Here is a 27,676-nt window from a genome sequence, read left to right on the forward strand (position 1 = left end):
CAAGAACCTATATATCTGAAAGATGATACCCAGAGGACCGAGAGGGAAATTCCGCTTTTAGGCAGAGCCTGCCTTCACACAGAAGGTCATTCCTCACAGACATGTACTGTCACTCAGAAACAACTAAGACTTAGAAAAAGCAAATAGCTCCTCACAAAGAGTAGCTTCGCTACCTTTTCTCTCTCCACCAGACAACAGCAGGAAGACCCCACCAACACAACTTTCCTATCCTGATGCAAATATTTGCATGAAACCAGAAAAGCCCATCCCGAGAGAGATGCCTCATGCTGCAAGGTGCTGCCTGCTCAGGATTTGAGCAGTTGGAAGACTTCTCTGTTATTTATGAAAACCTGGAGTCTAGTATAGGTTCTAGTTGTAGGCTAGATGGCCAATGGGTAGTTTATTTCTTTAAAGGTAACAAGGAAAAATAAGAAGTGAACCGTGGCAATCGGTTGATATTGAAACACACATTTTTAATCTGGGAGGAGTTAGAGGGAGGGCTAGGAGGTAGAGAATTATGATAAAGACACACTGTGTGGAATTCCCACAGAATTAATAAAAATCATTTGAAGAAATACAATTTAAATTCTTTTTACCTCCTTTGTTGAAATGGGATCTCAGCTTAGATTGGCTTCAAACTCTTGGCAGTCCTACAGCCTCAGTCCCCTGAGTATGTGCCACCTAGACTGACTAAAAACAGCAATTTGAAGCTTACCTCAAAGTTTAGTTCCTTATCATCTTCTGGACTGGTTCCGTACATTTGTGGGAGAGGGTGACAGGAGTGAGGGAGACTTGGAATTACTATTCTGGACATTCTCAGAAATTGTCATCGTCTTACAAGCTGTGTGTGGCAGAAATTTGCCTCAGTCATTGTGATTTATTATGATACGATTTTTACACGGGTTCAGGCAAAGCCAATGGCGCCTTTTTAGACACAGTCTTGTTTGTTTGGGGCTGGGAGAATGACTGTTTAAGGTTCTGGGACTTGGAAACATTTAGATGAACTTTTTATATTTTGATGTTCCTCAAATTGACCTGAGAGGTAGTTTTGGATAACAAAAAGGGATGAGTTTTCTTCAACCATCCTTATTCCCCAGCCTCTTCTGCCTCCAACTGTGCTCCATGGCTTTGACAAAGTACCTAGGTCCATTCAAAACAAACAGACAGAAGTTTATTTGGTTCATGATTCTGAGGTCTGGCAGGTCCAAGTAGGAAGCTACAGCTGTGAAGAGCCTCGTGATTTTCAGTGATCAGAGGGAAAAGTGGAGGGTCAAGGAGCATGTGTGGGAGGAGATGAGATTTGAGGGACAGGTTTGATTTTTGTATCGAAACACATTTGGAAGGAGACTCTGTGTGTGACCTATAGAAGGCCTTACTTCCAAATGCTGCCACTATGACCATCAAATTTCAACACAAGTTTCAAAGGGGACAAAGTGTATCAGATAGTCTAGGGGGGACCTTGGGAGATCTCAGAATAAAAATGATGACATAGAGGTGATTGAGCCCTCCTGGGTGTCCTTGGCTTAAGCTCCTGTTTCTCAGACCTCTTCCTGTAGTGGCGTGGGGGGACTCATGCTCCTTTCTTTACTTTTAAGAGTTTGCATCCAAGGCACATTGCAGGATTTGTCGTGTGCTCTTGGGGCCACTGTCCTAATTCTCCTACCCAAGAGGGCTTGGCTTCTTATCCTTCCCTGCCTCCTCCCTTTTATTCACCTTCTAAGGGCATTTCCTAAGTAAATCGTTTGCGTGTGAGCCACCTTCATCTCTGGGTCTATGTAAGAAAAAGCCTTGTGAACAGAACGAGAACAAATCATGGATGACTCCAGATATCATGTCTAGTTAGGATGTCTCTGTCCTTGTCTTTTGGATTCTGGTAGAGTGGTGCCAAGGTGTGCAGTGTTGGTCCACCCAGTTGGGTATAGGGAAGAAGCATTTGAGTGAAATGGAAAGAGCATCAGGAAAGCATATTGGAAGTAGCATACTGGAAATCTAAACACCCTGGCTCTGTATGTAAATGAATGTAAATATATGCAAAATAGGGGCAATAGATGCAAACAGCATGGCATTCCTGGGAGATGGAATAGCAATCTCCCCCCCCCCTTTCCCTCCCCTTTCCTCCTCTCCCCTCCTACCTTCCCTGCCTCTCTTCTCCTCTCCTTCCCTCTCTCCCTCCCTCCCCCTCCTCTCTCTCTCTCTCTTTCTTTCTCATTGGCAAGTCCTTTATTCTAAGAATTAAATATTTCAGCTGTTTTTCCACCTAAAGAAATTCCTTGGGTTTCTAAAGTGAAGGGGAATCTTGGTGGTGGTGTGGAGGGGGATCAAAGCATTCAGGGGTCGAAGCATTCAGTGGGCAAGGTTGATAGATCAATCAGTGGTCCAAACCCCTCATCTGTGTAAGTGGTGGTGTTTGCCACCTGGGACAGAGCACTAGGGAGAAAGAGAAGCTCTTTCTTAAGATAGAATGTGGAGGGTTGGCCAGGCAGTGTGAACAATCTACAATAGTGGCAGGTTATGTTTTCTTGAGCTATGTGTAAAGACAAAACCAGAAGGCAGTTTTCAGTGTATGTGGACAAATTCGCTCAGGAATTATTTTCTCCAGAGCCCCATGGTATAATTGACAAATAAAAATTGTAATTTCGCAGATGTATGATGTGCAAGATGAGTTTTTGATACCTGTGTGTATTGGGAATGGATTAAAAACCAGGAAACCAGTATCCAAGGGACTATGGGAAAGCAGTTGTCTTGATTTCTTGCCTTTCATGAGGGTTAGATGACCTTAAAAAAAAAAAAGGCAAGGCCAGACAAGACCAAATAACTCTCATTATGGCTCGTAATATGCACTGTCAGGAAAACCTATTTAAGCTTCTCAGGTGGCAGGAAGCTAAACCTAGTTTCTCCTTTTGCTGGTCGGAGGACAGGCTGTCGCCTGGTTGGCTTGGCTGGGTCAGAGTCTGTCAGCTCTGCTGAATCATGTTGTCTTGGAGCAGCGGTAGGCCAGGACTTCCATCATCAAAGCCAGCATTTCCATGCAGGCCCATCTGCTTTGGAAGCTGGAATTCGTTATGTCTGGAGAGGGTCCTGGAGTCCTCATCCTTGTTTGAATTTTTATCCTAAGGCATGGGGGAAAAGGTTTACTGTAGGGACAGATCAGGTTAGGGGAAGTGTGTGTGTGTGCGTGCGTGCGTGCGTGCGTGCGTGTGTGTGTGTGTGTGTGTATGTGTGTATGTGTGTGTGTGTGTATTGATCATCAATTCTCATCACCAATGGATTGGGATGGAGAGTGGGGGTGTGTTCAGCATTGGTCCACCCAATTGGGTATGGCAAAGAAACACCTCAATGAAATAGAAAGAGAATGGGGTAGTGTATTGTTACTATCTTGCTCAAGATTCAGTCACCTTGGCTTCACATGAAAATGTATGCAGAGTGAGGGCAACAGGAACCAGCAGAATAGAAGTGCTGAGAATATTAGGGGGAAACAGGAAGCAAAGGGTGGACTGCGTGTATTGCCATGTGGCTGGGTTTCCAAACCAGAAAATCATCAAAACAGATGACAGATGGGATTTGTCGTGGAACACATTGGCAAGATGCTTGTGGTGTGAAACACACGGTAGCGGAAGACACTTGGCATGTTTTAAGGGCAGAGATTGAACATTCAGTTATGGGAGAAGGATAAAACTTGCATTAACTAAGACAGACACTGCACCAAGTACTGAGGAGCATGGCTGCTGCAAGTTTCATGTCCCTGCCAAGAGACTGGAGGCTTCACAACAAGAAGAGAGTCCTGATCTGACATGTGTTGACTCTGGACTCACAGTGCTCTCTAGCATGTTGTGACACAGCCAGGTGACCCTCCATGTTAGCAGATGCTGGCAACATGCTCCTGGACTTCTCAGGTTCCAGATGAACTCATGTTCTTTGAAAGTTTCCCACTTTGTCGTCCATAGCCAGTTGTAGCAACAAACACTGAAGCCTTCATTGAAAAAGATCAATGAAGTTTTGAGATGTGTGGCCAGCTTATAAATTAGCACTTTGGAAGAGAATACATTCATGGCCTAAGGTGCTTAGCTCAACTTCCCATGCTTTTTGTCAATGGCTCCTGCCCCTTTAGCCTTTTGCTTTTGTTTTGTGATGTTGCTTTTTGATAGACAACTATAAGTTACAACAAATACATTGCATTCTTTATGGCGAACTTTTACCTCAACAATGACTTTTAGGCAACAGTGAAATTCTTTTAGAAAGAAGGGATAATGTTTCTTGCCTACCAGAATCTCTATCTCTTCTCTGTCTCTGTCTCTGTCTCTCTCTCTCTCTCTCTCTCTCTCTCTCTCTCTCTCTCTCTCTGTGTGTGTGTGTGTATGTGGGTATGTGTGTGTGTGTGTATGTATGTGTATCTATTCTAGAAGTAATTCAAGGGAAAGTCTTGGGAGTCTTTTATTTATGTATTTATTTATTTGGTTTTTATGAGACAGGGTTTCTCTGTATTGTTTTGGAGGCTGTCGGTCCAGCCCGGCCTTGAACTCACAGAGATCCGCCTGCCTCTGCCTCCCGAGTGCTGGGATTAAAGGCGTGCCCGCTGTGAGTCTTGAGTTACAGAGAAGCATGCATCTCAGAAACGTTACACTTACCAAAATTCCCAAACTTGGCATTTGCCTGGTTTTCCCACTGGCACAATTCCTTCTGTTTAGCCAGTGTCAGAGACAGGAAAACTGAGTTTGTACAACTTGAAATTTTAGGATCGTTGAGCTTTTGCATTCTAGTGTTCACAGAATATTTAAGCTCCTTCTAGACCAGTAGGGTCTGTGAACTCCAAGATGCTTCTCTAGGGATGTTGAGATCTAGTGTATGTAAAACCATGCAGGTAGCCTGGCAGAACTCTGTGACGGTTTTGACTGCACTGGTGTGCCTATGTGCAACGTGCCATGGTTGGGACCTTGTAACGGTGTGGACGTTTCTCATTGGTGGCCTCCTGTGACTGTTTCTTACAAGGGTTAGCTCTTTTCCTGGAGTTACAAAGAACTTAGCCACTCTGAGGTCTCATTAAAGACCTTACTTTTCCAAAGCTTCGGTAGCCTTATATCAAGACACTATTGATGGATCCTTCTCGAACTGGCTTCTGAAGGACTTCCTCATGGGCCTACCAATCCACACCTTTTATTTAGTTGCTGTCAGAATTTTCCAGTGTCATGATCTCCACTTCCCAAGGTGACACAATGCCAAGTGACACATGGTATTGTCTGAGAAAGAGCAAAGTGGCACATACCTCATCTATATGTTGGCATGGGGATCTCTACTGAAAATAAGCACAAATGACAACATACCTCATCTATATGTCGGCATGGGGGTCTCTACTGAAAATAAACACAAATGACAATCATTCAAGCTTGGTTAGTTCAACACAGGCTCCGAGGATGAAGCACCTTTGGGTGTTGCTACCTTTTAAAAAGCTATTAAAAGACACATGAGGATTTTACACAAAACACAAAATACAAAACTGGAGGCATTATTTATTTGTTTTATAGCTAAACAATTTTATTGGCTTTTTCTGAAATAAAAAACATGAAACAAACCACCATGGTTAAAGGCTATTCCGTGTCAACCAAATGAACCAGCCACTTGGTTCCAGCAGCTGTGAAGATCATGAGTGGATATTATTGCTTATGCCCTGTGTTCATGTATGCGTCCGTTATGTTTTGGCAAGAGTAGAATTAGATGGAGCTTTGGCTGTTAAATTCAACTAGGACTACTCACTGAAAACACAACCTCTAGGATTTTAAGGTGGCTATATGCCATTTCTCCCCGAGTCCTGACATATATTCTCATTCTACCTACCCTCTCCTTCCATTAGTCACTTGCCCTATTAACACAGTGAAGGGGGGAAGGCTTTATCAGTCCCCCTCTTCCGCTACTCCCTCTCTGCCATGAGAGGGCAGTGCATTCCTGGGTCTTTCTAAGCTCGAGTATCTGGTATGTGGCATACCAGAAACAAATGCCTGCCTGTGGTCTACACAGCTTTTTCAAACGCATATGGCATTTGGAGTTTGGACTTAACAGTCTCTTTCCCATCTTCAGAAAAAAAAACTAGAAAGCAAAAAACAAAGTCAATATAGCCCTTAGCATCAGTAAGGTGACCTCCCAACAGGATGAGCCCCAGTGTCCAGCACACGACATCCCGTGGCAGGTGTGGCGCTTTGATGCTCTAATGGTGGGTGGGGGTGTGTGCACACTCGTGTGAGTGAACGTGTGTGTGGGTGTGTGTGTGCACACTCGTGTGAGTGAACGTGTGTACTGTAACATTGTAATCTGCAGAGGGGCGATGACGTTGACGCCTCTGGAGAGCTCCCCTGCTCTCCGCCTGCTGTTCTAACACTGGGCTTCCCAAAGGGCATGGGGTCAGAGCTCCCACACAATAGCACCATTCCCTAGGCTCTTGGGATTCGGCTCCTTTCACTGCTGGAGAAAGCAAGACCCGGCCTCCAGCTCTATGCTTTCACGGGCTCCGCGGGACCGCTGTAGGAGCAGGTGGTCTGCCTTGGCCTACTTTAGGGGTGACCTGAATTTTCCCTGGGAAGAGTTAAAAAACATACGTGTCTTACAAAGTGAAGTTGGCCGTGGGTGTGAGGGCCGAGGCGACAGACCTGTAGACGGTGGATGATGAGCCTTTTCCCCCTTTGCTCATCTCTGTTCAGGCTCCCGGAGGGTTTGCCAGGAATTAGCACAGCAAAGTCACAGAACACTGAGAGCCACCAACCCTGACACAGTCATCCAACAGTAGCTCTCGAACTCTGTCGTCGGTAACCGGGTCCGCCAGCCAGATTTAATAAGCCCTTCTAGTGATTATGAGGGTTATCCTCTTGAATCTAGACAAACAGCAGGATATTTGCCCTCACCATTGTTATCTGGCACAGATAACCATATAATTACTAGCACTTAAATAGAAAAAAAATCTTGTAAATAGGTAATTATAACAATGTTGTTCATCAGCACAAAGATTAAACACTTCCTCCAGCTTGTACTTTGGGGGTGGATTTCAGCCCAACCCTTTATCTCATAACAGAAGAGTAACTCTATAATTATGAGTAGTGCTGTGGTCACTCGAGGCTGATAGAATAACGGGGGTGGGGTGGGGGGGGTCGGGGGGGAGCGCAAGGTCACGGTCAATGTGTGGCCTATGAAATAAAGTATTACACAAGTATTGTCATTTCAATGAAATACAAGAGACCGTATAAAAATATTTTCCAATCTGGAATCTGAAACATGAAAGCTGGATTTGCTTGCCTTTGTATAAAAAGGAACAAAATAATGGACTAAAGTGTATTAAGCTCCCCCCTCTCCCACCCCCGCCCCAAAAGGAGGACAGGTTATAGGTTGAAGGAATGCGGTGGAGAGTCAGCCAGCTTCCTTTTATGTCCAGGCTCGTGTGGATGGCGAGCTTGTGCTTCGACCCTGATGGAGATAATAAATGCACGCAAGTGGGAAAGTCAGTGCCCCAGACCCTAACTGCTCCCATGGCCAAGGAGACTGGTTTCTACAGTAGAGCTGTCAGTGGTGGAGGTGGCCCGATGGCCGTCCCCCCTCTCTCCCCTTCAGGCGACAGCTGGGGACGAGTGCCAGAAACACCACTTTCTCCTGGAATAGTGCTTCTTCAGCGCAAGGTCCTCTTTCTCTCGTTCCCTCTTCACACGCTGGTAGTGGTCTTCCTCCTTCAGGTACCACACGGGGGGCCAGCGGTGCCTCTCAAAGTACTCCTGGTTGTCTGTGGGGGTGGGGGAGCAAAGACACTGTCTGTCTGTTGGTTCCTGCCTCCCATCTGCCCACCTGGATGCTCGGACGGTCCTGTCACCTGCTTCTCGAAAGCCTCCCATCACCCAGATGTGGCAGGAGCCTTAAGTAGGTCTGCCTGCGAATGGTGACATCACAGCCTGAGATGCAGAATCTGTGCGAGGCACAGAGACCCCCAAACCACTGGGCTTTCTCCAGAGTTTCAGCTTGACCCCGGTTGCCCATTTGTAAATGGGGGGAGGCCAACTGCCAATTACCTCAGCATGCTCTGCAACAGGGCACCCTTAATTCCAGTCTCTCCCCCATTCTCCATGTAAGACATTCTCTGCAAAGACAGCCCCCAAACTAAAATTCTCTGGGTCGTTTGTCACTTGAATATGTGACCTACCACACACTCAAGAGGGACTGACCACACAGTGCCCACTGAGTCTGGTCCCTCCCAAGGGCTTAGAAAGGGTAAGGGACAGATGATAGGGAGCTCGCATGCATGCTCTTGACTCTTACCTGCTGACTTAGATTTGATTTCCTTGCGGAACTTGGAACAGACACTGTTGTAGTTGGTGCAGATGTGATGTAAACACCAGGCAGCTAGCTGGTTGGCATTGTGAAACTGCAGGAAGGGAACCAGAGTGGGGTCAGGCTCTGTTTGCTAAAGCAAGGCAATGGGCCAGTGGCATGGCTTAGCAGGCGAAGGTGCTTGCTGCCAAAGCCTGACGCCTGAGTTTGAACTCTGGGACTTCATGGAGGACGGACAGGTCTGACCCTGGCAATACCTCTGACCTCCACAGGCATGCTGTGGCTCTCGCGCGCGCGCGCACACACACACACACACACACACACACACACACACACGTGCGATAAATGTTACAAAAATTCAAAGCAAGTCTACAAAGAAACGAGAACCATTCTGAGGGTGGGAGAGGGAGTGAAGAGAAGTCTGTAGAACTGATACAAGTTCTTGCCTTGACCTCAGGGTTCTGACTTTGACTGTGGCTCTGATGTCAGCCAAGTAGTATTCATGTACCCTCTCTCACTGCCTACTGAGATAGACGGTCCCCAAAATAAACACCATATCACACCGAGAGTTTGAAGTATGCCTGGCTGTCCTGCCCTGCCTGTCCCCTGGCCCTCTGGTGATAGGTGGCCGTGCATGCCCTCTGGAAGGCACCAGTCAGCAGCAGACAGAACGATGCCATCTCTCTTTAAGGAGCCCCAGCAATGGAATACTCCGTGTCACATGCCAGAACTCGGCTGGCTGGGGCCAAAGATCGAAAGGCAAGAAGGCAGCGTGCCACCGCTGTCCTGTACCTGCCCTCTGGTTATGTAAGAGCAGATGGCGTGTGGGTGGGGCAGATGCCTGGAGAGGAGGTAGCTGAGGTCCAAGCCATTGCCTGATGTCCCCAAACTAGATGGTCTACTCCCCCATCTCTTCTGACCTGGCAGGACCCCCCCCCCGCCCCTTTTCACCCATCCTGTGTGTCTCTTCAGCTAAATGCGGAACCTGAGAATGACAGACAGTGTGGTTCTTCCAAGGCGTGGCTCTTTGTCCTTTAAGAGCCTTTCCAGGGAGACAGAATCCACAACCCCAATCATGGAGGTGACTGGAGGCTGGTCCCTCCAGCTTTTTCTTCATGTTCAGTTTAACTCTGAAGATAAATTTGGGCCAGTGGGGAACTGGGTAGGGGTTGGGGGCTTTCATCAGCTCAGGGAACTTACTGGCTGCATGACTTGCTCCTCTGATTTGGGTTCAGTGACTCAGTCTTGGTGTTGAGACTGGCCACAGTGGGAGATTTGCAGCATGGAAATCAGCAAAGGCAACAGATCAGGAGTCCATTATGTGTAAAACCCTCTTTGGGTTGAAGGCTAGCCAGTGTGGGCTAAGACACAGACACCATGGTAACTTCCTGCCAGGGTCTGTCAAGGGTTAGTAGTGATCACACCACAGCCTGTCACGGGGGTGCCCGAAGACAGGGAGGAGGCAGTGGGGAAGACAAAAAGGTTGCATCTTTACTTCCAGTGAATTGTCCAGTAGGACATTTTGAATCATTTCAATTTCTTCTATGCAGGATACTTATGGATAGAGTCCAGTCACAAATTATCCCTCTTGGGGGCTGGAGAGATGGCTCAGCAGTTAAGAGCACTGGCTGCTCTTCCAGAGGACCTGAGCTCAGTTCCCAGCAATCACATGGCAGCTTACAACCACCTACAATGGGATCTGATACCCTCTTTTGGTATAAAGGTGTACATGCAGATAGAACACTTATATACATACAATAAATAAATCTTAAAACAAATTATCCCTCAAATTAGGGAGGGGGTTGTCTCCAAACACCTCCAGTTTCAAATTTTGGACAACTAGTTCTGATGAGGCCTTAGAGCTTCTACTGCTATGCACATCTAACCCTATCTTCCAGTCTCCATCCGATGGCTTTTCAGGTTGGGTTTTAGGAATCTGTTCTCACGTCCCTGTGACTGTGGGGAATCTGCTGCTTGGTTACACTCGAGGTTAGTGCCTGGGACTTGGGAATCACACAACAAATGTTAGTCAAGTCAGAGGGAATTGGCTATTCCATGTTCCGTCCTACCTTCTCTCTAAACCGAGCCATTGCCTATAGCCACACTTGGCTGGGCTGAGCAACACCTGCTATAGTTCCCCTGTCCTCTTCCCAAGGCTACCTCCTCTCCTGTGATTGGGCAATGTCCACTTAAACTGCCTGACCTAAGACTTAGTTATCACTGTCCTAAGTGAGAGAGAACAAAGCCAAACTAAACAGACAGAAGGAAATAAATGAATTCAGACTTATTTCTCATCCCCTGCCACTAGAGTGTAAACTACCGTTGATAACTCTATGCTGGGACTAGATCATTCTGCCTACACACTCTGCAGTGTTAGGGAACTTCCATCCTCCAGGCTTTTTCTTGAACATTCTTTCTCCCTTGTATCTCAATCTGTAAAGTTGGGAGGTCAAGTTTTGCCATTCTTGTGTCTTATGGATGGGGAAACTGAGGCAGAGCTTATCTTTGTTCCTAAACATTTTTGGATTTCACCCTTCTCTGGAATAGGTGTGTGTGTGTGTGAATGAGTGTGTGTGTGTACATACATGCACAGATGTTTGTGTAGGGATCATGGACACCAATACTAACAAAACTGATCTTAGAAAACCCCAGGGGACCTTAAATAAACCATTCATTTACAGGGGGCCTTACAAAGCTTTATGAAATATTCTACAAACTGTTCTTGGCCAAACACTTGTCCAAAAACTCAAAGAAGGAAGAGAGGCAACATTTCCTGCTAAGCCAGAGGTTCTCTCGTATGTGAAGCCACTGCCCCAGGCGTGTGAGACTGGTATGCAGGGGAAGGGGTCCTTGTTTTTTCAAAGACAGACTGGCAGGTAGAATGCTGAGCAAAATGTAAAACTCTCTAATCTTTTCAGTACAAAGGCACACATCAGATGTGACAGCGGGGTGTTTATGTCAGCATTAAAGTGGGCACGTGGGACACACACTAGGGATGGCATTCGAGGGCCCACAAACCTACCTGTGCCAATTCCAGGTAAGACAGCACTTCACCATCGATGCTCACTCCACTCATAGCAGCCTTGGTGAGCTCCTGGACAGCGTGCTGCTCTGGGAAAGAGAGGGCGGCACAGGGTTAAACTGCCTACCCCAAGCCAGACAGCTGGCCTGGAGGGGCTAGTCTGGGACCACTTGAGAGAAGAGGAAATAGTGGACACAGCTCTGGAAAGACACTGGAAATGAATCCTGGGCTGATTCTGATGGGCGGTCTGTCACCTCTGGTCTGTGCTTCTAGAATAGCCATAATTCTCTAGACCTTCATGACTCCACCTAGGATGATAACCATGAGCTATATATGACTACTTAAACTCAGATAATTAATACTTAGCTCAATGGCCACACCAGTCCCGTTAGTGCTCAATAGCCATATGTGTCTATCCTCCTTGGGATGTGCAGAACACATCCAGTGCTGGCAGACAGTTCTACTAGACAGTGTGGTTCTGGAAAGTCTAGCATGTTTATAGGATCCTCTAAGTCCAGACACGGTCCTGTTTGAGTATGTCTTCAAGGCTAATTATCTTTTGGGAGCAAAGACTGACAGATGACCAAGTCTACTTGGGGAATTAAAAATTGAGAATGTAGCTGTGTTTGGTAGAGTGCTTGCTTAGCATGCCTGAAGACTTGGGTTTGACCCACAGCACTGCATATTACCAGGTATGACCCACACCAGCAATCCCATCACTTGGGAAGAGACAGCAGAATCAGAAGTTCAAGGTTTGTCTCAGCTACACAATGAGTTTGAGGCCAGCCTGGGCTACATGAGACCACATCAGGGAAAAAATAAATGTGAATGCATATGTGTCACTCTGATCAGTTACAAACAGGTCACCCAAGGTTCAATCTCTTGGAATATGAAGACAGGGAAGAACGCTAGTTCTAGGTAACAAGGCTCCAGTTTGAGAGAGCTGTGTCTGCTGAAGAGCCGGTGCCCAGCTCCTGCTGTTGGAGTGTACAGCAGAGGCTGGGGCAGCTGTTTCTTGCCTCTGCTTGGGCAGTCTCCAGCCTCAGGTTTACATGGGTGCGTGGGTGTGTCAAGTTTTCATGTAGCATTTCTAGCTCTCAAAGGTGGCAGCATCTGGGGTGCTCAGGCTGACCACTTTTGGTTTGATTGGGATTCTTTTTACTTTGATTGTAGTATTTTGTTTTGTTTTTTTGGCTTTGGAGGCTGTCCTGGAACTAGCTCTTGTAGACCAGGCTGGTCTTGAACTTACAGAGATCCACCCGCCTCTACCTCCTGCCTCTGCCTCCTGAGTGCTGGGACTAAATGAGCACAGCCAGCTGTCTTTTCTCGCTCTTCCCCGCCCCCAAAGATTTACTTATTTATTATATATACAGAGTTCTGCCTGCATGTATGTCTGCAGGCCAGAAGAGGGCACCAGATCTCATTACAGATGGTTGTGAGCCACCATGGGAATTGAACTCAGGACCTCTGGAAGAGCAACCAGTGCTCTTAACCACTGAGCTATCTCTCCAGCCAAAAGGCCAGTTCATTGTTTTCCCAATTGTATGTGCCTTTGTGCCTCTGTGCCCCGTTCTGGTTATTCTTACACTGTTTCAAACTTTTAAATTGCTATTAAGTGATGGAATATGATTGGGACTGGGCACATATAATACAGTGAACTTAACAGATACATATTGTGTGTGTCCTGACTGCCCCACTGGTGGGCTTACACTCCCTGCTTAATCTCTTCGCAGATGTACTGCATATATCCATATAAAAATCTCAAAAGAACTGGTGGTGTTTAGGGGGATTGACTTTAGTTTCGAGAGAAGTTCTACTGTGGGTAAAATCACCATCAGGCAGAATCTCCATGCTACCAAGTGACCTTCTGTGAAAAGGGGGGAGGGTCAGCCAATGAGCCAAACGTCACAGTCATTTGATCAGAAAAAGCTGCATTAGCTGCTGTGATCTTTAGTCCCACCGCCTTGATCAACCGGCCACCAGGTGCGAGGCATGAAGCCTGCATTATGGCCAGAGGCTGAGTGGGTAGGTTGGCTTTGTTTTATTTTTTTAAAGCCATATTTACTTATTTATTTGTTTTGGTTGAAGTTTCTCCATTGTCTAGTGGTAATGCCATTCTGTACTTAACAGACTGTGGCTTGGAGTCAATGTAATTTTAATAACTCACTGAGATACCAGGAATTTCATGCTACAGCGGCCTGCGGCTGACCCGGCACTGTCTGAGGTGAGCCTACCCTGTCCAGGCATGCCCGTCTCCTACCCGGCTCTCTGTTCTTGAGCGCACACACTTGTTTGCACAAGCTGACGCTTTCTACGACGCAGCATTGCTCACCTGGACAGATTCACAGAACTACTTGGGACTAAATTTTCCAGAGAAGTCACCTGGGCTCTCTAAGTAACAGCAAATGTGATGGTTAACGGGACTGTCAAGACAGGATCTGGCTAGCATCACCATGGAAACACACCCCTAGGTTGTGTCTATAATGATGGTTTTGGAAAGGTTTGACCATGGTGGGAAGACCCAGCCTGAGTGTGGTGGTGCCATCTTATGGGATGCGTTCCCAGACTGAATGAAAATGAGAAAAACACATCCCTACTATTCATTTCTGTTTCCGGGATGCAGACGCAGTGTGACCAGCCGCCTCCTACCCCTGCTGCCACGCCTGCCCTGCAGTGATGAACTGTCCTCTTGGTCCTAGCCACAATAGACCCTTCCTTCTTCAGGTTTTGTCAGGTGTTTGTCACAGTGATGAGAAAAGTGAAAAAAGCAGCAAATAAATGATTTGAAATTTATTTAACACTGGTTCGTGAAGTGTTTCCAGTCTAGAAACAGAGCCTGAAATCTGTGACAAAGACAGTCGAAACCAGTGGTTCTCACTCAACCTTCCTGATGCTGCCACTCTTTAATACAGTTCCTCATGTTGTGCTGATCCCCGACCATAAAATTATTTTCATTGCTACTTCATAACTGTCATTTTGCTACCATTATGAATCATAATATAAATATACTTGGAGACAAAGGTTTGCCAAGGGGGTCTTGACCCACAGACGAAGAACCACTGGTCTAAAGGCTTTGTTTAGATTCCGCACATCAGATACCATAGGTGACTCAAGTAGCCTTGTTGGGAAGGTGTGTGCATCAGGACCAGCAGGGTTTTATTACATCATACAAGAAGGCTGGGGCCAGTTCCCACAGGAGCTTTCTTAGGGTCACTTTCATGTAGAAATCTATCCGCGTTATCAGTGTCAGATTTAATCTCTACTATGCTGACACTGAACACAGATCAGATTCAGCATATTTGGTTCCAAGTTACTTTTGTCTATAGAAAAAAAATCAAATTTGTCTTCAAAGGACCTTTGCATAACCTGTGTGTGGTTACCCGGAGTTGTAACTCACATTTCTGAAAAGGGAATTTTCATTGCAGCTTCCTGAAATCAATGTGTGAAAAGTAATATACTCGTTTGGATCTGTGACTTTAGTATGTTGGCAGAAAAGGTCTTTTTCGTATTCCCTTCTTCCCTTCCTCCTTTAGTTTTTGGGTTTATTCATTTGTTTTTCAAGACAGGGTTTCTCTGGGTAGCCCAGGCTGTCCTGAACTTGCTTTGTAGACAAAGCTGGCTTTGAATTCAAATAGATCCACCTGCCTCTGCCTTCTGAGTGCTGGGTCTAAAGGTGTGCTCCATCATGCCTGGGTGTAAATTCTTTCTTTTAAATTGGGGAAGAAGCAAGAAGAAAAGAGAACTCTATTTCCAGGTAATCCGTGTGGGGGGGGGGAGGGGCAGAGAAACTTCAAAAGTCATTACTGAGGTATAGCACATATTGAATGGGCTGACTTGTTCTCTGCTCATTTTGTTAATGAGTTTTGATGGAAAGCCTAATGTGCCCAGACAATTCCCACAGTGCATGAGGAAGGCCAGCAAACAGCACTGTGTCTCTATTTTCACTGGAATCAGCAATCAGGCAAGTATAGGGATAAACACCCAGCCTTCTGATTGACACCTCTAGGGAAGGATGCACAAGGCTTAATGTTTTGAAACAAGAGATATATGCCACTCAGACCTGCTCCAGTTTACCAACTGAACAAATGGAGAAGTTATGGAAAAGACTCCTGAAGTTAAGTCAAATCTTTTCTTTTTCCCCCCCTTCCAAAATGAACTTGACAATGTCAGAACATTTTCAAAAATAGCTTTAAGAAAAAGAAAACGCTGGGTGTTGGTGGCACACACCTTTAATCCTAGTGCTTGGGAGACAGAGGCAGGTGGATCTCTGTGAGTTTGAGGTCAGCATGGTCTACAAAGCAATTTCCAGGACATCCAGAGCTACACAGAGAAAAACCTGTCTTAGAAAAAGGAAGGAAGGAAGGAAGGAAAGAAGGAAGGAAGGAAGGAAAAGAAAAACTCAAAACCAAACACATGATGCTTTCTGTGTCAGCCTGTGTTCTACGGACTTGACATATTTGCCACAATCAATCTTCACAGTTTGGTGGCAGGTAATGAATCCATTTTAAAGAGGGAGATGGCTGAGAAAGAGAGCTCAAGTCACAGTCACACAAAGGACAAGTCACCTATCTGGGAAGCAAAGGGGCCAGGATGGGCTCCTGAGGGAGCTGGATCCTTTCCTCTCTGCCACTCTGTAAATGTTCCTTCCTCAAAGACTATGCCTGTGCACAGCACTTTCCTGGAGTAATACTGACCCCATAGTGTGATCTCAAATGGTGTGGCTCACATGAGGTTCAGCTTGTACCTCCAAAGCCACGTGCCCATCATTGTACGTGTACATTTTCATCGCCTCATGGGGCCTATCACAGAGGAGTGCAGGAGATACTCCTTGCATGACTGATGGACTGGGCTGGCTTCTCCCACTCACCCGGGACTGTTCTGTTTGTTTGGAGAGACAGAAATTAGAGTGATCCGATCCTTGGCAATCTTGTGTTTCTTTAAGTGTGATTTTGATCAGTGTGGCTATCAGACACAAAGTCCCCAGCCTTACCTACGAGTGCAACCAAGTGCGGCAGGCAAAATCTGTTTGCCAAGGCAATTAACTCCAGGGGGTCCAGGTCCAAGTTGGGCGACAACTGCTTGGTGTAGAGGTATTCCAGCACCGCCTGCATCGACATCTTGTTTATATTGGGGAGATGCACCTGTAACAGTGTAGAGAAGGCTCAGTGCTGCTGCAGGAACTGGGGACTGCCCACCTTCAGGCTATAGGGCTCATAAACATCCCGGCCACGTGGCCCAATGCTGGACAACTGCAGGCATGACTCTGAGGCTGTGCTGAGAGTATTTATGGCTGTAAACCTAACAGTTTGATTTGTAGGTGACAAAAGAGCCTTGCTACCTGACAGAGCCTGGTGTGGAATTTTTTTTTAAATGGCTATCTGGGCCTATAAATCAGACAAATGGGTCATAAATGTGCTATGACATTATGGGCCCTCCCTGCCAAGGACCTGAAGATACGCCATTGTGGAGTGAGAAATCATTCGGCAATGTGACATGTATGGGGGGGGGGACTGTTAGCCATACTGCTGCAGACGAGAGAGAGGCCCTCTCTCAAGTGGCCAAACACAGGAGGAATGACCACAGCAGTTGCCACAGTGACACTCGGCATACCGGTGACCCTCCTGCATCTGCCAGCACTGGGTCTCCATTTCAGTATATTCTCCCACAATGGCACAGACCCAGAACTACAGATATATCACTGGGTCTCCGCAGATCTAGAGCAGCCAAAGGGCTCCTGGCTTGGCACGCTTGGCTGGGTGTGAGACATGATCACCTGCAGGATGCCCATAGCCTCTGTCCTCTGTGTCTGGAGCTCTTATTTACAACACATGCTACACTCTCTAAGGGGTGAGGGAATGAGCTGGGTGGGGCCTCAGATCTGTATGGAAGAGGGGGACAAGGATCAGTGTACTGGAGATACACCCTGTATTTCCAATCTTCACTAGCTCCATGCAGTGGTTTGAAAAAAAAAAAAGGATGATCCCGCAGGCTCATTAGGAGTGGCACCATTAGGAGACATGAACTTGTTGGAGTAGGTGTGGCCTTATTGGAAGAAGTGTGTCACTGGGGGGTTGGTTTTGAGGTTTCAGAAGCTCCAGCCATGCCTAATGGCTCACTTGCTCTTCCTGCTGCCTGCTGAACAAGAGGCAGAACTCTCAGCTGCTTCTCCAGCGCCATGTCTGCCTGCACGCCGTCATGCTTTCTGCCTTGACAGTAATGGACTAAAACTCTGAACTGTAAGCTCCTCCCAATTAAATATTTTCCTTCATAAGAAGTACCATGGTCACGGTGTTTCATCACAGCAACAGAGACCTGAACTAAGACACTCCACACGGTAGGGACTGTGACATGGTACAGAATGGCACCCCCTTGTTGTTCAGACTGTCACTTTGAAAGACGCTTCTGCCCCCAACTTCTCACACACCGTCTAATACAACTCTTACATCTGTCCTAAGAAGGGGAGGCTATTAATTTTGCCATTTTTACGGACAAGGACATAGCAGTCAAGGAGGCTAAGTTTTGTGTCCAAGGTCATAGGGTCAGCAATGACTGGGATTTAAACCCAGGGAGTGCAATTGTAAAGTCCATGCGCTACATTGTCATGTAACCTGGAGTCTCCTTATGCTGCCGCTTTGGGCTACAGAGCAACAAAGCCTTGGATTTTATAAGTAGTTCTGGGAACCAGAGTTCTAATTTGAAAGGATGAACCGTTATAGACTTCTTAACTCTGACACTTAACAAAGCATAAAAAATACACGCCACCAAATATACACATAAATGTATATGTGTATATATATATCTTTATGTATGTATGTATGTATGTATGATGTCTATATATACATGATTACATCTGTGCTGTAGGGTTAGTCACTTCACATATAAACACATACAAAGAGAGGCCTCTGCAAATACACTTGTGCACGCATGCCTGTATCTCCCTCAGGTTCTACGTGGGCTCATGGATGACCTTTCCAGAATAAAGCTATCGCCCTTTTTGATGTTATTCCCCTGGGTAGTCACTGGCCACATCAGAGAAGGAATACACCTCCAGGGAGAGTTATTCTTCAACATGTCGTAAGGAAGGCTCCTAACAAGCTCCTGGAATTATTAAGCAAGCAGCTCACCCTCAGACACAGGCCTGGAAAACAAATGACGGCTTTGGGAAAGAAGCATCTGGGTTGTTATTACGGACCATCACTTCAAGTTGCCGGGACAGCCTCTGCGGTGACAGGATGTGAGGAGTCAAAACTGATATCATAATCTTAAGGTAGCACCAGGCTAAGACTGTCACTTGCGGCTGACACTTCCACCTCTCCTGGCCCTCTGGTTTCCAGGGACAGGCTGTAACAGCACATCATCTGTGATGTGTCAACGTGATAACACTGTTCCTTCCCTTCGCCCAGCTCTATCACGTAGTAATTTCTTACACTGTGTGTCTAACCTTGGGCACACTTGTGTGTTTGCTTGCACACACACATGTTTAAAGACATATGCATTTATGCTGTACCAATAACAACCTGACAGAAGCCAGGTAAATGCATGGTGAGATTTCCTCTCTAGAATGTGTTTGGATTCATGGGATTTTTTTTTAGGTATGTGGGATTTTTTTTTAGGTACTTGAATGCTAAGGTGCAAAACTTTCATATTTAACCTACTTTTATAGTAAGAGCATCCATGCTTCGTAAAATGTTAAGAGATATAATTGCAGGTGTCAGGGCAGAGAGCATACGCTGTCTCAGCTGTGGGAATCTGCTCTTTCAGAAATGGAAGTGTGCAGAGGGTCTGGAGGGGACAGGGTAAGAGTGTGTGGGCTGGCCCAGAGGTATGCCAAGACGTGGCCCAGGGGCACACCAATAAGTACTGTGTGACCCTCAGTAAGTCACCCACACTCTCTCTGACCCTCAGGTTCCTGAATATGGAAACCATGCCAAAGTTACTTCCTCACTGAGACTGGGTTTTGAAGCCTCTCGGGTTCCTTGGCTGTGTATGCTATGAGCACTTTCCAGGCTGTTCAGCAACGACAAAAATGGTCATTGAAAATACAGATGTGACAAGGGACATCCTAAGTAGAAAGGAGTTGTTGCTGGGAACTCACATCTCCTGATGAGAGTTCAGTGAGCATGGCCCTGCTTCCCAGCATTCCCAGCATCCTCAGAGGGCTCTGATGTGAGTAATCAACACAGACCAGCTGCTTCCCTTTCGCTAATATGACATCAACACCTTTGAAGTGATGACTCATTTTGGCAGGTTATCTTAGGGACCCCTTAGGGGCTATCAACAAATGAGAAGAAACACAAAACACTTTCATAACATGTATTTTCCCCCTCATTGCTGATTGCTTTTTATAAAGCATAACAAAATCCAAATCCGGTTTCTGTGATCTCTTATAATTAACCATCTAACAATGGGGGGATCTACTTACAGTCCCTGAAAATAACCCAAGAACGGAGCCACAAGACAGGGAACATGATGTCCACAACCTACTTACTCAAAGCAACTCCAGAAAACACTGGAGTAACTGAAATGAAGACAATGCTACCCCCATCAGTGCCTGTATTCCTCTTTAGTTGGTTTAACATTGTCATTGTGAAGATTAGCTCAGACCATTAGGCTTGCCGTTACAGCCAGTCTCACACAGAGCGAGCAAGTAATCTGGAGCTAGCCCACTGCTTACCCTAACCTGGCAAACATTTGAAGTGAACCGCTTGCTGAATGCCTCAGTGGGAAAGAATGAGGCTTACTGCTGCACTAAAAGTAATGAGGAAAAAAAGTAAAACAGAAATGTCTTCTATATTAAATGATAAGATTTAACCTAACACTCATGGCTCGCTGTCCTCTTTTCTAGATACACGTGTATAAGGGTCCCCTCTGTACCCTGAATTTCAGGGGGTAACTCAGAGCTCCCCAAGACAAAACAGATGTAAAAGATGACTGAGAAGGGCTGGAAAGACAGCCCAAGAGCAGTGGCTGCCCTTGCAGAGGACTGGAGTTTGATTCCCAGCACCCATGCGATGGCTGACACCAGTGATAAGTCCAGTTCCAGCGGATCTGACATCCTCTTCTGATGTCGTCCGGCACTACACACAGGTAGACATCACACGCAAGCAAAGCACCCATATGCAAAAAATAAAAGTAAATCTTAAAAAAAAACCCAAAAAACAACTTTACAAAGATGGCCTAGAAAGGCTAATTCCCAAGGGTGCGAAAAAGGGCAAAGTTCTTCCTGGAGGATTCCGTGACCATTTCACAAGGTTCACTTCTGTCTGTGACCGCTGCCACCTCCCTGTCTTAGACTAGAAGATGTGCTGGAAGTTTCTTCATTTTTTTTTTTTTAAGACAGGGTATCTCTGTATAGCCCTGGCGATCCCAGAACTTGCTCTGAAGACCAGGCCAGCCTTGAACTCACTCACAGAGATCCGTCTGCTTCTGCATCCCCAGTGCTGCCCAGTGGCTGGCACCTTCTTAATCTAGAGCACCCTTATCCCCAGTGAGAAAATTTAATGAGGGTGACAACATTTGCTGGGCATTACCTATGCTCCAGGCATGGCATATGCATGTTCATGCTTTGGCTGCCCTTGGGAGAACATTTGCCCGTCATTCTCACTTAATAGATGAGGACATAGGTTTAGAGAAGGCTGACCACTGGCCCAAGGTCACCTCTTATGGCCTGTCTTAGAAACAGAGAAAGGGGACAGGAAATGGAAATGTCAACAGTGGATGGCATTGCTAAGGTTTGTGGGATTTGGTGACTTGCTTAGTGGTCATTTTTTTTTCTTTCTCTAAATTCCCAAAGGCTACAATCCCTGCCCCTATTAGTTTTAGCTTCAGTCCTCAGAGGGGAGGGCTGGCTTCTAGTTTCCTTCTAGAACCCCGTTGAACAAAATGGTCACTTCCAGTGGGTCAGTCACCATGTAAGGCATGTGTGTGCTCACATGCATGAGGGATGTGTGTGTGTGTGCTCACACGTGTGCTGCTAGGTTTTGTTTTGGTTACCTCTGCTGCACATGTTAATCTGGAGAGATTAGAGGTCTCTTCTGTGAAGGGATAAAGGGGATTAGCGTCAGCGCTGACACCGTTGCTCTGTTGCCTGGGGTCCTGACCTTCATCATTAGGAGGCTCCACTCACATAAAGACGCCACTAGCAGGTGTGGTGGGGCTACAAAGCTAAGGGATGAACACCAGAAAATGCCAGTCACAGCAGGTCAGATGGAGGGGGAGCGACCCCAATCTGTCCTGTAAGAGGGCAAGACTATCATCAGCATCAGTGCCAACCAGTCTACAGTGGCTAGCATGGACTAGATGCTCAGAAATTACTTCCTAAACACAGACTTTCACAACTACATCCAGGTCATTATTGAGTGCTTGACCGAGGGAGACTCAGAAAGCAGAAGTCTCTTGTCCCGGGCCATCCAGCCTGGGGGTGAAGAGTTATATTTGGGTCATGGGGACCCTTTTCTGTGCAGCCTCCATGCGCTGAGAAATCTTCCTTTGAGTGTCTCATGCTTTTGAACACACAGGAGGGAGATTTAGGAAATCAAAGAACTTCCGGACTTCCTAAGGATGCAGAAGAGGCTGCTGGGTTAATTCCGAAGTCTTCCGCCCAAAGGGCAGGGCTCCTTTTCTGGGGTCTGATTAAGCAGCAGCTGTGTTTTTTTCTGGAAGCAGGAGGATGGTCCAATGACCTTTTCCGGCCCCAGCCATTCCTGGCTTGTGATTCTAGGATTCTGTTTCCCTACTTGGAGATGCAAATGAAGGCTCCTGGGGCACCGTGGGAGTGCTCCCCTGGGAGCACCCCTTTTGAAAAGTTAGCCTTTGTTTTTAGAATTTCTTTTGAAAGTTGGGAAGAGATGCTGAGATAAGCAAGGCTAGCCCCTAAGGACAATAAACTTGATGGGGTGTCCCGTGTTATTTTTTAGAAAAAAAAAAGATGCTAGGGAATATTGCAAACCTGCTCCACCCACACTTGGTTTGAAATGCTTGAATGGATTTTTTTTTCCAGCAGTGTTTGTACAAAGATAAAGATGGTGTCTTTGAGACATTCTAAAGCCTTTCCTTTGGAGGATAGGACCCTTCTGCTTCTGCTGGACCTACATGCTTCGAGAAGTGTGTTCAACGCACTGAGGACTCAACCAACTTTCATTTCCTAGCCACCCCCCCCGCCCCGCCCACCTCCCAGCAAGGTGGGAAAACTGCCTCCAATGCTGTGGCTCACAGCTGGACCTCCGGGACCACTAGGAACAGTCATCAGATGACATGCCTGAGGTATAACGACCGGGTTGGGGCAAGGTCTCCTGTCTGGTTAAGGACAGTGTTGGTCCTCCATTGATGGGGGAACTTTTAACTTCCCTAGAGAAGACTTGGATAGTACTACGCCTGTCTTGTTGATGTTTGCTAGAAAACATGGCCAGTTATGACTCTTGAGTGGAAGAAAGGTGTGAGAATGAATCCTAAGCACCCTGTGCTCCCCCCGCTAGTGACCAGCGCCTACTTCTCCTCAGGACTGTAGACACAGCAGGTATGATTTCACACTAATACACGGCCCGAGGAACTATTTCACGGAAGCGGTCAAAGGGGAGTCATCTGGCTGCTTAAACACTCTGGGCTTCCAGGGCACCTACCACACTGTTGGCGCTTTCCACAAAGGAGCCCCCGAACATGGCGGCCATCCACTCGCAGCTGCAGATCAGCAGTGGCTTGTGGGCACTGATGGCTCCATCATCCAAGGTGAATGTCACGTCTGCCAAGGACGGGGGAAACAAAACCGTGAGCCAGTTTTGCCAGGGGTTTCACCCCGGCCTTCTGCCCCGTGAACATTCAACAAAGGTGTATCTCTCACTCTGTCTTCCAGGTCTACTGATCCTACCTCAACCCATACTTGTGATACATCCAGCTCCCAATCACACACAGGATCACAACACAAATTCCCAGGGCCAGGAAGTAGTAGAAAGGAGAGGACTGTTTTTCTGTGTTTTAGATTTGGGGATTGTACAGCATTTGACACATTTACACATACACAAGGACAATTCTGGTGCCAGAAGATGAGTTTAGACATGAAATCCACTATGTTTCGTAGATACCTTGTATACACAGCCTGTAAGTAATTTTAATCAACATTAGACATGGTTTGCTGTACATTTGTCTAATCACCTTTTAAATTAACATTCACTATTGCTTTTGTACCGCTGTGCCCAGTAGGTGTGTGTGTGTGTGTGTGTGTGTGTGTGTGTGTGTGTGTGTGTGTGTTAACTGATGGTGACACTTCACTCCCAATTTCTTCATCATGCAACTCCTAAGAAAAGAACACAACATTTCAAAGAAGTGTACCATGATTAATTGTAGCTAAAAGAAAAAAAATTAGAACAATGTTCTGATGCCATCCATCACCTAACTCAGATGTCTCAGTCATCCCTGAGTGACGTGCCAGGGCCTCTCTTTCATAAATGAGTCCTGTGTGGACCCCCATTCTTGCTTGGCGCTATCTGGCCAGTTACAGAGGGATTTAGTCAGCTTTAATGTCTACCAGTTCATTGAGTACAGATTCGCAACACATTCCTTTCAGTAATATCAGAGCTGCTTCCACACCATGGCAACCAGTGTTTGTAGTAAATGTTACCCACTCCTTGCTTTAAAACGAATACAGTGACTCAGTATCAGGTCTCAGAGTGTGTAGTACCGAGGCAGGGATTATGGGAAACGAAAACAAAAATAGAGGTAGCCCAGTAAACAGAACTCAGGAAGTCAGCTTCTTGCAGTGAAGTCCGCTTACACCCACACCCACACCCACGTCCAGAGAGGATGACTCTGGAATAAGAATAGTATACATGTATCAGACAGAACAAAGCAAAGGTCAGTAAATCAGACCAGATGCAGTCTCTAGAGGGCTTGTTCTCGGAAGGACGCCAATGGCTGCGTGTGGCGTGGTTACTGGAGATGAAAGAAGAAAGATCAGGGCTCAGGAGAACAGGGGTACAAGCCAGGCAGGCAGCTGGGGGTGGTGGTGATGGAAACGGTAAATGCAACTTGCCTCTGGGATTTCAGTGACCTCAGGACCAGAGATCAATGAGGCGGGGACAAGGGAGAAAAATGGAGCAATGGACACTGGCCATGGAACAGGGCTCCTGAAGCCAGGCAGTTCAAGTGTCAAGCCCCTGGAAAAAGGCACAGGGTCATCCCGTCTACCCTAGCACTGGAGATTGAGGGACTAGGCTTGTGTGGTGGCAAAGCTTGGTTTCTTGTCCTCACTGTTGTCACTTAACTGACTTTGTCGTGACCTGGCCTCTCGGTCCTTTGTTTCTCAACGTCTGCAACACAGAAAGTCTATCTCTTGGGTCTGATAAGGATTGGCAAAGTTAATCCTATTGTCTTTATTTGATCTCATGCTCTGTTTAGCTAGCGTGTGATGACCCCCCATGCCCCGCCCAAGGTCTTGATGGTTGGCTCGCTGCCGCTCTGCTCACCTGAGAAGGTGCCCTTGCTGAGACACTCTTTGATCCGGTTGGCTTTCCTGACGTGGAAGGCTTTCGTGATCTCCTGGTTCATGAAGGCTTCTTTGTTCATGATATTCTCCACCATCATCCTCAGGTCGAACATCTCCAGGACCTCGGCCATCTGGGCCAGCCCCAGCAAGTCTTTCTCCTTCTCGTCCAGCTGCCCAGTGTAGAGGAATCGCAGCAGGGTCCGGAAAGGGCCCGACGGCATCGACGGGTCCAGCCTGACTACGGTCACAGGGCCTACCCGCTTAGAAATGGGGTTGACCCGCACCTCCCTGTGCATGCTGACAAACCCCTTGCTCCAGCCGGACAGGGCCTGCGTCTCAGAACCCGAGGCCTCCGTCTGCAAAGCCAGGCTCTCCAGCAGGTCCTGGCCTGAAGAAGCTCCTGGACCAGCCTGAGGGGTCCTCTGGGGACTTGTCTTCCCTTCCTCGGCTGGGCCAATACTCTGCATCTGCCCCTGAAAATCCCTGCATGGCACCTCCTCACCAGCTCCTCCACCCCAACCGGGGGATTCTTCACACTCCATTAAAAAAAGGTCGTAGAATTTGGAAGAAGAGGTAGCGAGGTAAATGCGGTGCGCAAAGATGTGCTCCTGGCCCTGGAGAACGAAGAGGACATCGGCACATAGAGGGTTGTCCAGTAAACAGGCGGCATCGCTTGTCCCCGTGGACGGACACTCAGGGACCTTGATGACCGGGGGAGGGGCTTTCGGAGGTAGGAAGGGCGCCTGAAGCAGAGGCTTCTGGACTTTTTTCAAGTGGGATTTCCAGAACTGCAGGTGCCGGCGGGAGATGAGGGCTGCCCGGATGGCGTTGTCGAACACGTCCTTGATGCCAAACTGGTCAAACACGCTGGTCTCGTAGTAAGGGATGCCAAGTTCCTTCGCCACCTCTCGGCCCTTTTCTGGGGGCAAAATGTCACCTCTCTTTATGGGCCTGAAATAAGAAAAAAAAAAACCATATAATCAACTTTCTTTTCTTTTTCTTTCTTTTTTTTTCTTTTTCTTTTTTTTTGGTTTTTCGAGACAGGGTTTCTCTGTGGCTTTGGAGGCTGTCCTGGAACCAGCTCTTGTAGACCAGGCTGGTCTCGAACTCGCAGAGATCCACCTGCCTCTGCCTCCCGAGTGCTGGGATTAAAGGCATGCGCTACCAACACCTGACTTCAACTTTCTTTTAAGCAGAAAAAGGGGGGAAAGATGTCATCTAAATTTCTAAATCCCTAATTTAGTCATACAATTAAAAACCCCATTCACTTTTTACATTTTTACGTTTAAAATCCTGTAAGGGTCTTGAAAACTCATAACCATTCCAAGATAAAGGATTTATGACTGAAGAAAGAAATATATACGCTGTTAGTAGTAACTGTGACAACAGACGGGTTGGCCTATGTTGTCTATGTGATCCTGAGCAAGCTGTCTAACTCCTTAAGCCTTGGCTTTCCATCTTTGGAGAACACGGGCCCCTCAAAGAGGTTTAAGTGAGATGATGTATATGCGCCTAGTTAGCATTGTTCTCGGTGCTGCATAAAAGTTATCACCGCTGTGGCCATCTTCACCATTGCATGTGTCCTTTGAATAGCTTCATAATGTGTCCACTAACACTAAGAGCTCTGTGAAGTACTATTTCCATTCTGTAGTGACAAGGAACAGGCAGGAAGTTCAATAGGTCTGCCTACAGCAGGTCTATACGCTGCTAGAAACTTCTACTAAGTGGTGAGTGTCTGGACTTCCTGGCTCTTGGTTCAGTGATCCGTGTCCAGTGGCCTCTAAAGTCTCTCTGTCGGATCCATGAGTCCTCATTCACATATTGGCCCCCTCTCTTTCCATCAGGCCCTCAGCAATCTTCTCTGTGGACTGGTGCGTGGGTCTCTTAGTTGGCCTCTGTGGCACTTTGAGTATAATTGGCCCCCATAATTTCACAGGGAGTGGCACTAGTAGGAGGTGTGGCTTTGTTGGAGTGGGTGTGGCCTTGTTGCAGGAAGTATGCCACTGTGGGGATGGGCTTTGAGGTTTCCTATACTAGGGATATTGCCCAGGATCGCAGTCAACTTCCTGTTCCCTGCAGGCCAAGATGGAGCCAGCCTCACATCCATGCTGCATGCTCCCCGCCTTGATGATAATGCACTGAACCTCTGAAACTATAAGCAAGTCACCCCAGTTAACTGTTTTCTTTACAAAAGTTGCCGTGCTCATGGTGTCTCTTCACAGCAGTAAAAACCATAACTAAGCTAGGCCACCTTCAAAAGCTGCACTTATAGCTGCACTGCAAGAAAAGTACTAAAATAGCCTGGGTATAGCTGAGCCTGCAACTCTGTGTTCATTTCTCCTGTTTCCCCAAAGCCAGTGGAACAAAGCCCACACCCTTTTGGTCTGGCACACAAAACTCATTTACAATTTAATCAAACCCGGGAAGGCCAATGTAAGCAGAGCAGTGCTGGGCTTGTGACATAACCAGGGAAAGAGTCCAGGACCGACAAGATGTGATTTGCTATAATTCTTCAAGAAACACACCGCTTGATTCTGACAAATGCTCTTAGAAACTGATCTTAAATACTTTGCCTTTGACACCGAAAGCCATACGCTTCCCAGGCCCTGGTCCAGCCGAGCAATGACAAAACTGGATGGAATTTGGATGTGAAGACCTGGAGGAAGGGAGGGTGAGAGGGAGAGAGGGAGGGAGAGAGAGAGGACATCACACCTCGGGGTGCTGACGAGGGTGGAAGGATCAAGGGAGGAAGGTTCAACTTTAACCCTCTTCCCATGGGCCTTGTGCGATCTTTGTCCTTGGGGTTGACTTGAAATTTGCTAATTGATTAGCTCAAAGCTTAGCCCTAACACCCTACTTCATGAAATCTCTAAGTCCTCTGT

The 27,676-nt window shown here is 46.9% G+C and overlaps 1 protein-coding gene across 11 annotated transcripts in view; it reads right to left on the bottom strand.

Annotated features, from left to right (window-relative positions):
- Positions 1–5,503: 5,503 nt before the first annotated feature.
- Rhobtb1 (Rho related BTB domain containing 1) overlaps positions 5,504–27,676 on the bottom strand; it is a 72,482-nt gene continuing 50,309 nt past the window's right edge. For all 11 annotated transcript variants that reach the window (XM_040732154.1, XM_040732158.1, XM_040732157.1 and 8 more), the window contains 6 exons: positions 24,775–25,745; positions 22,936–23,054; positions 16,308–16,458; positions 11,318–11,406; positions 8,284–8,389; positions 5,504–7,753 (listed from right to left, as the gene is read on the bottom strand). In XM_040732154.1, coding sequence (XP_040588088.1) covers positions 7,584–7,753; positions 8,284–8,389; positions 11,318–11,406; positions 16,308–16,458; positions 22,936–23,054; positions 24,775–25,745 — 1,606 coding nt within the window. In that variant the 3' untranslated portion in view covers positions 5,504–7,583. The remainder of the gene's footprint in view (positions 7,754–8,283; positions 8,390–11,317; positions 11,407–16,307; positions 16,459–22,935; positions 23,055–24,774; positions 25,746–27,676) is intronic.

Source organism: Mesocricetus auratus, unplaced genomic scaffold (assembly GCF_017639785.1).
Source record: "Mesocricetus auratus isolate SY011 unplaced genomic scaffold, BCM_Maur_2.0 Super-Scaffold_100027, whole genome shotgun sequence".
NCBI classification, from domain to species: Eukaryota; Metazoa; Chordata; class Mammalia; order Rodentia; family Cricetidae; genus Mesocricetus; species Mesocricetus auratus.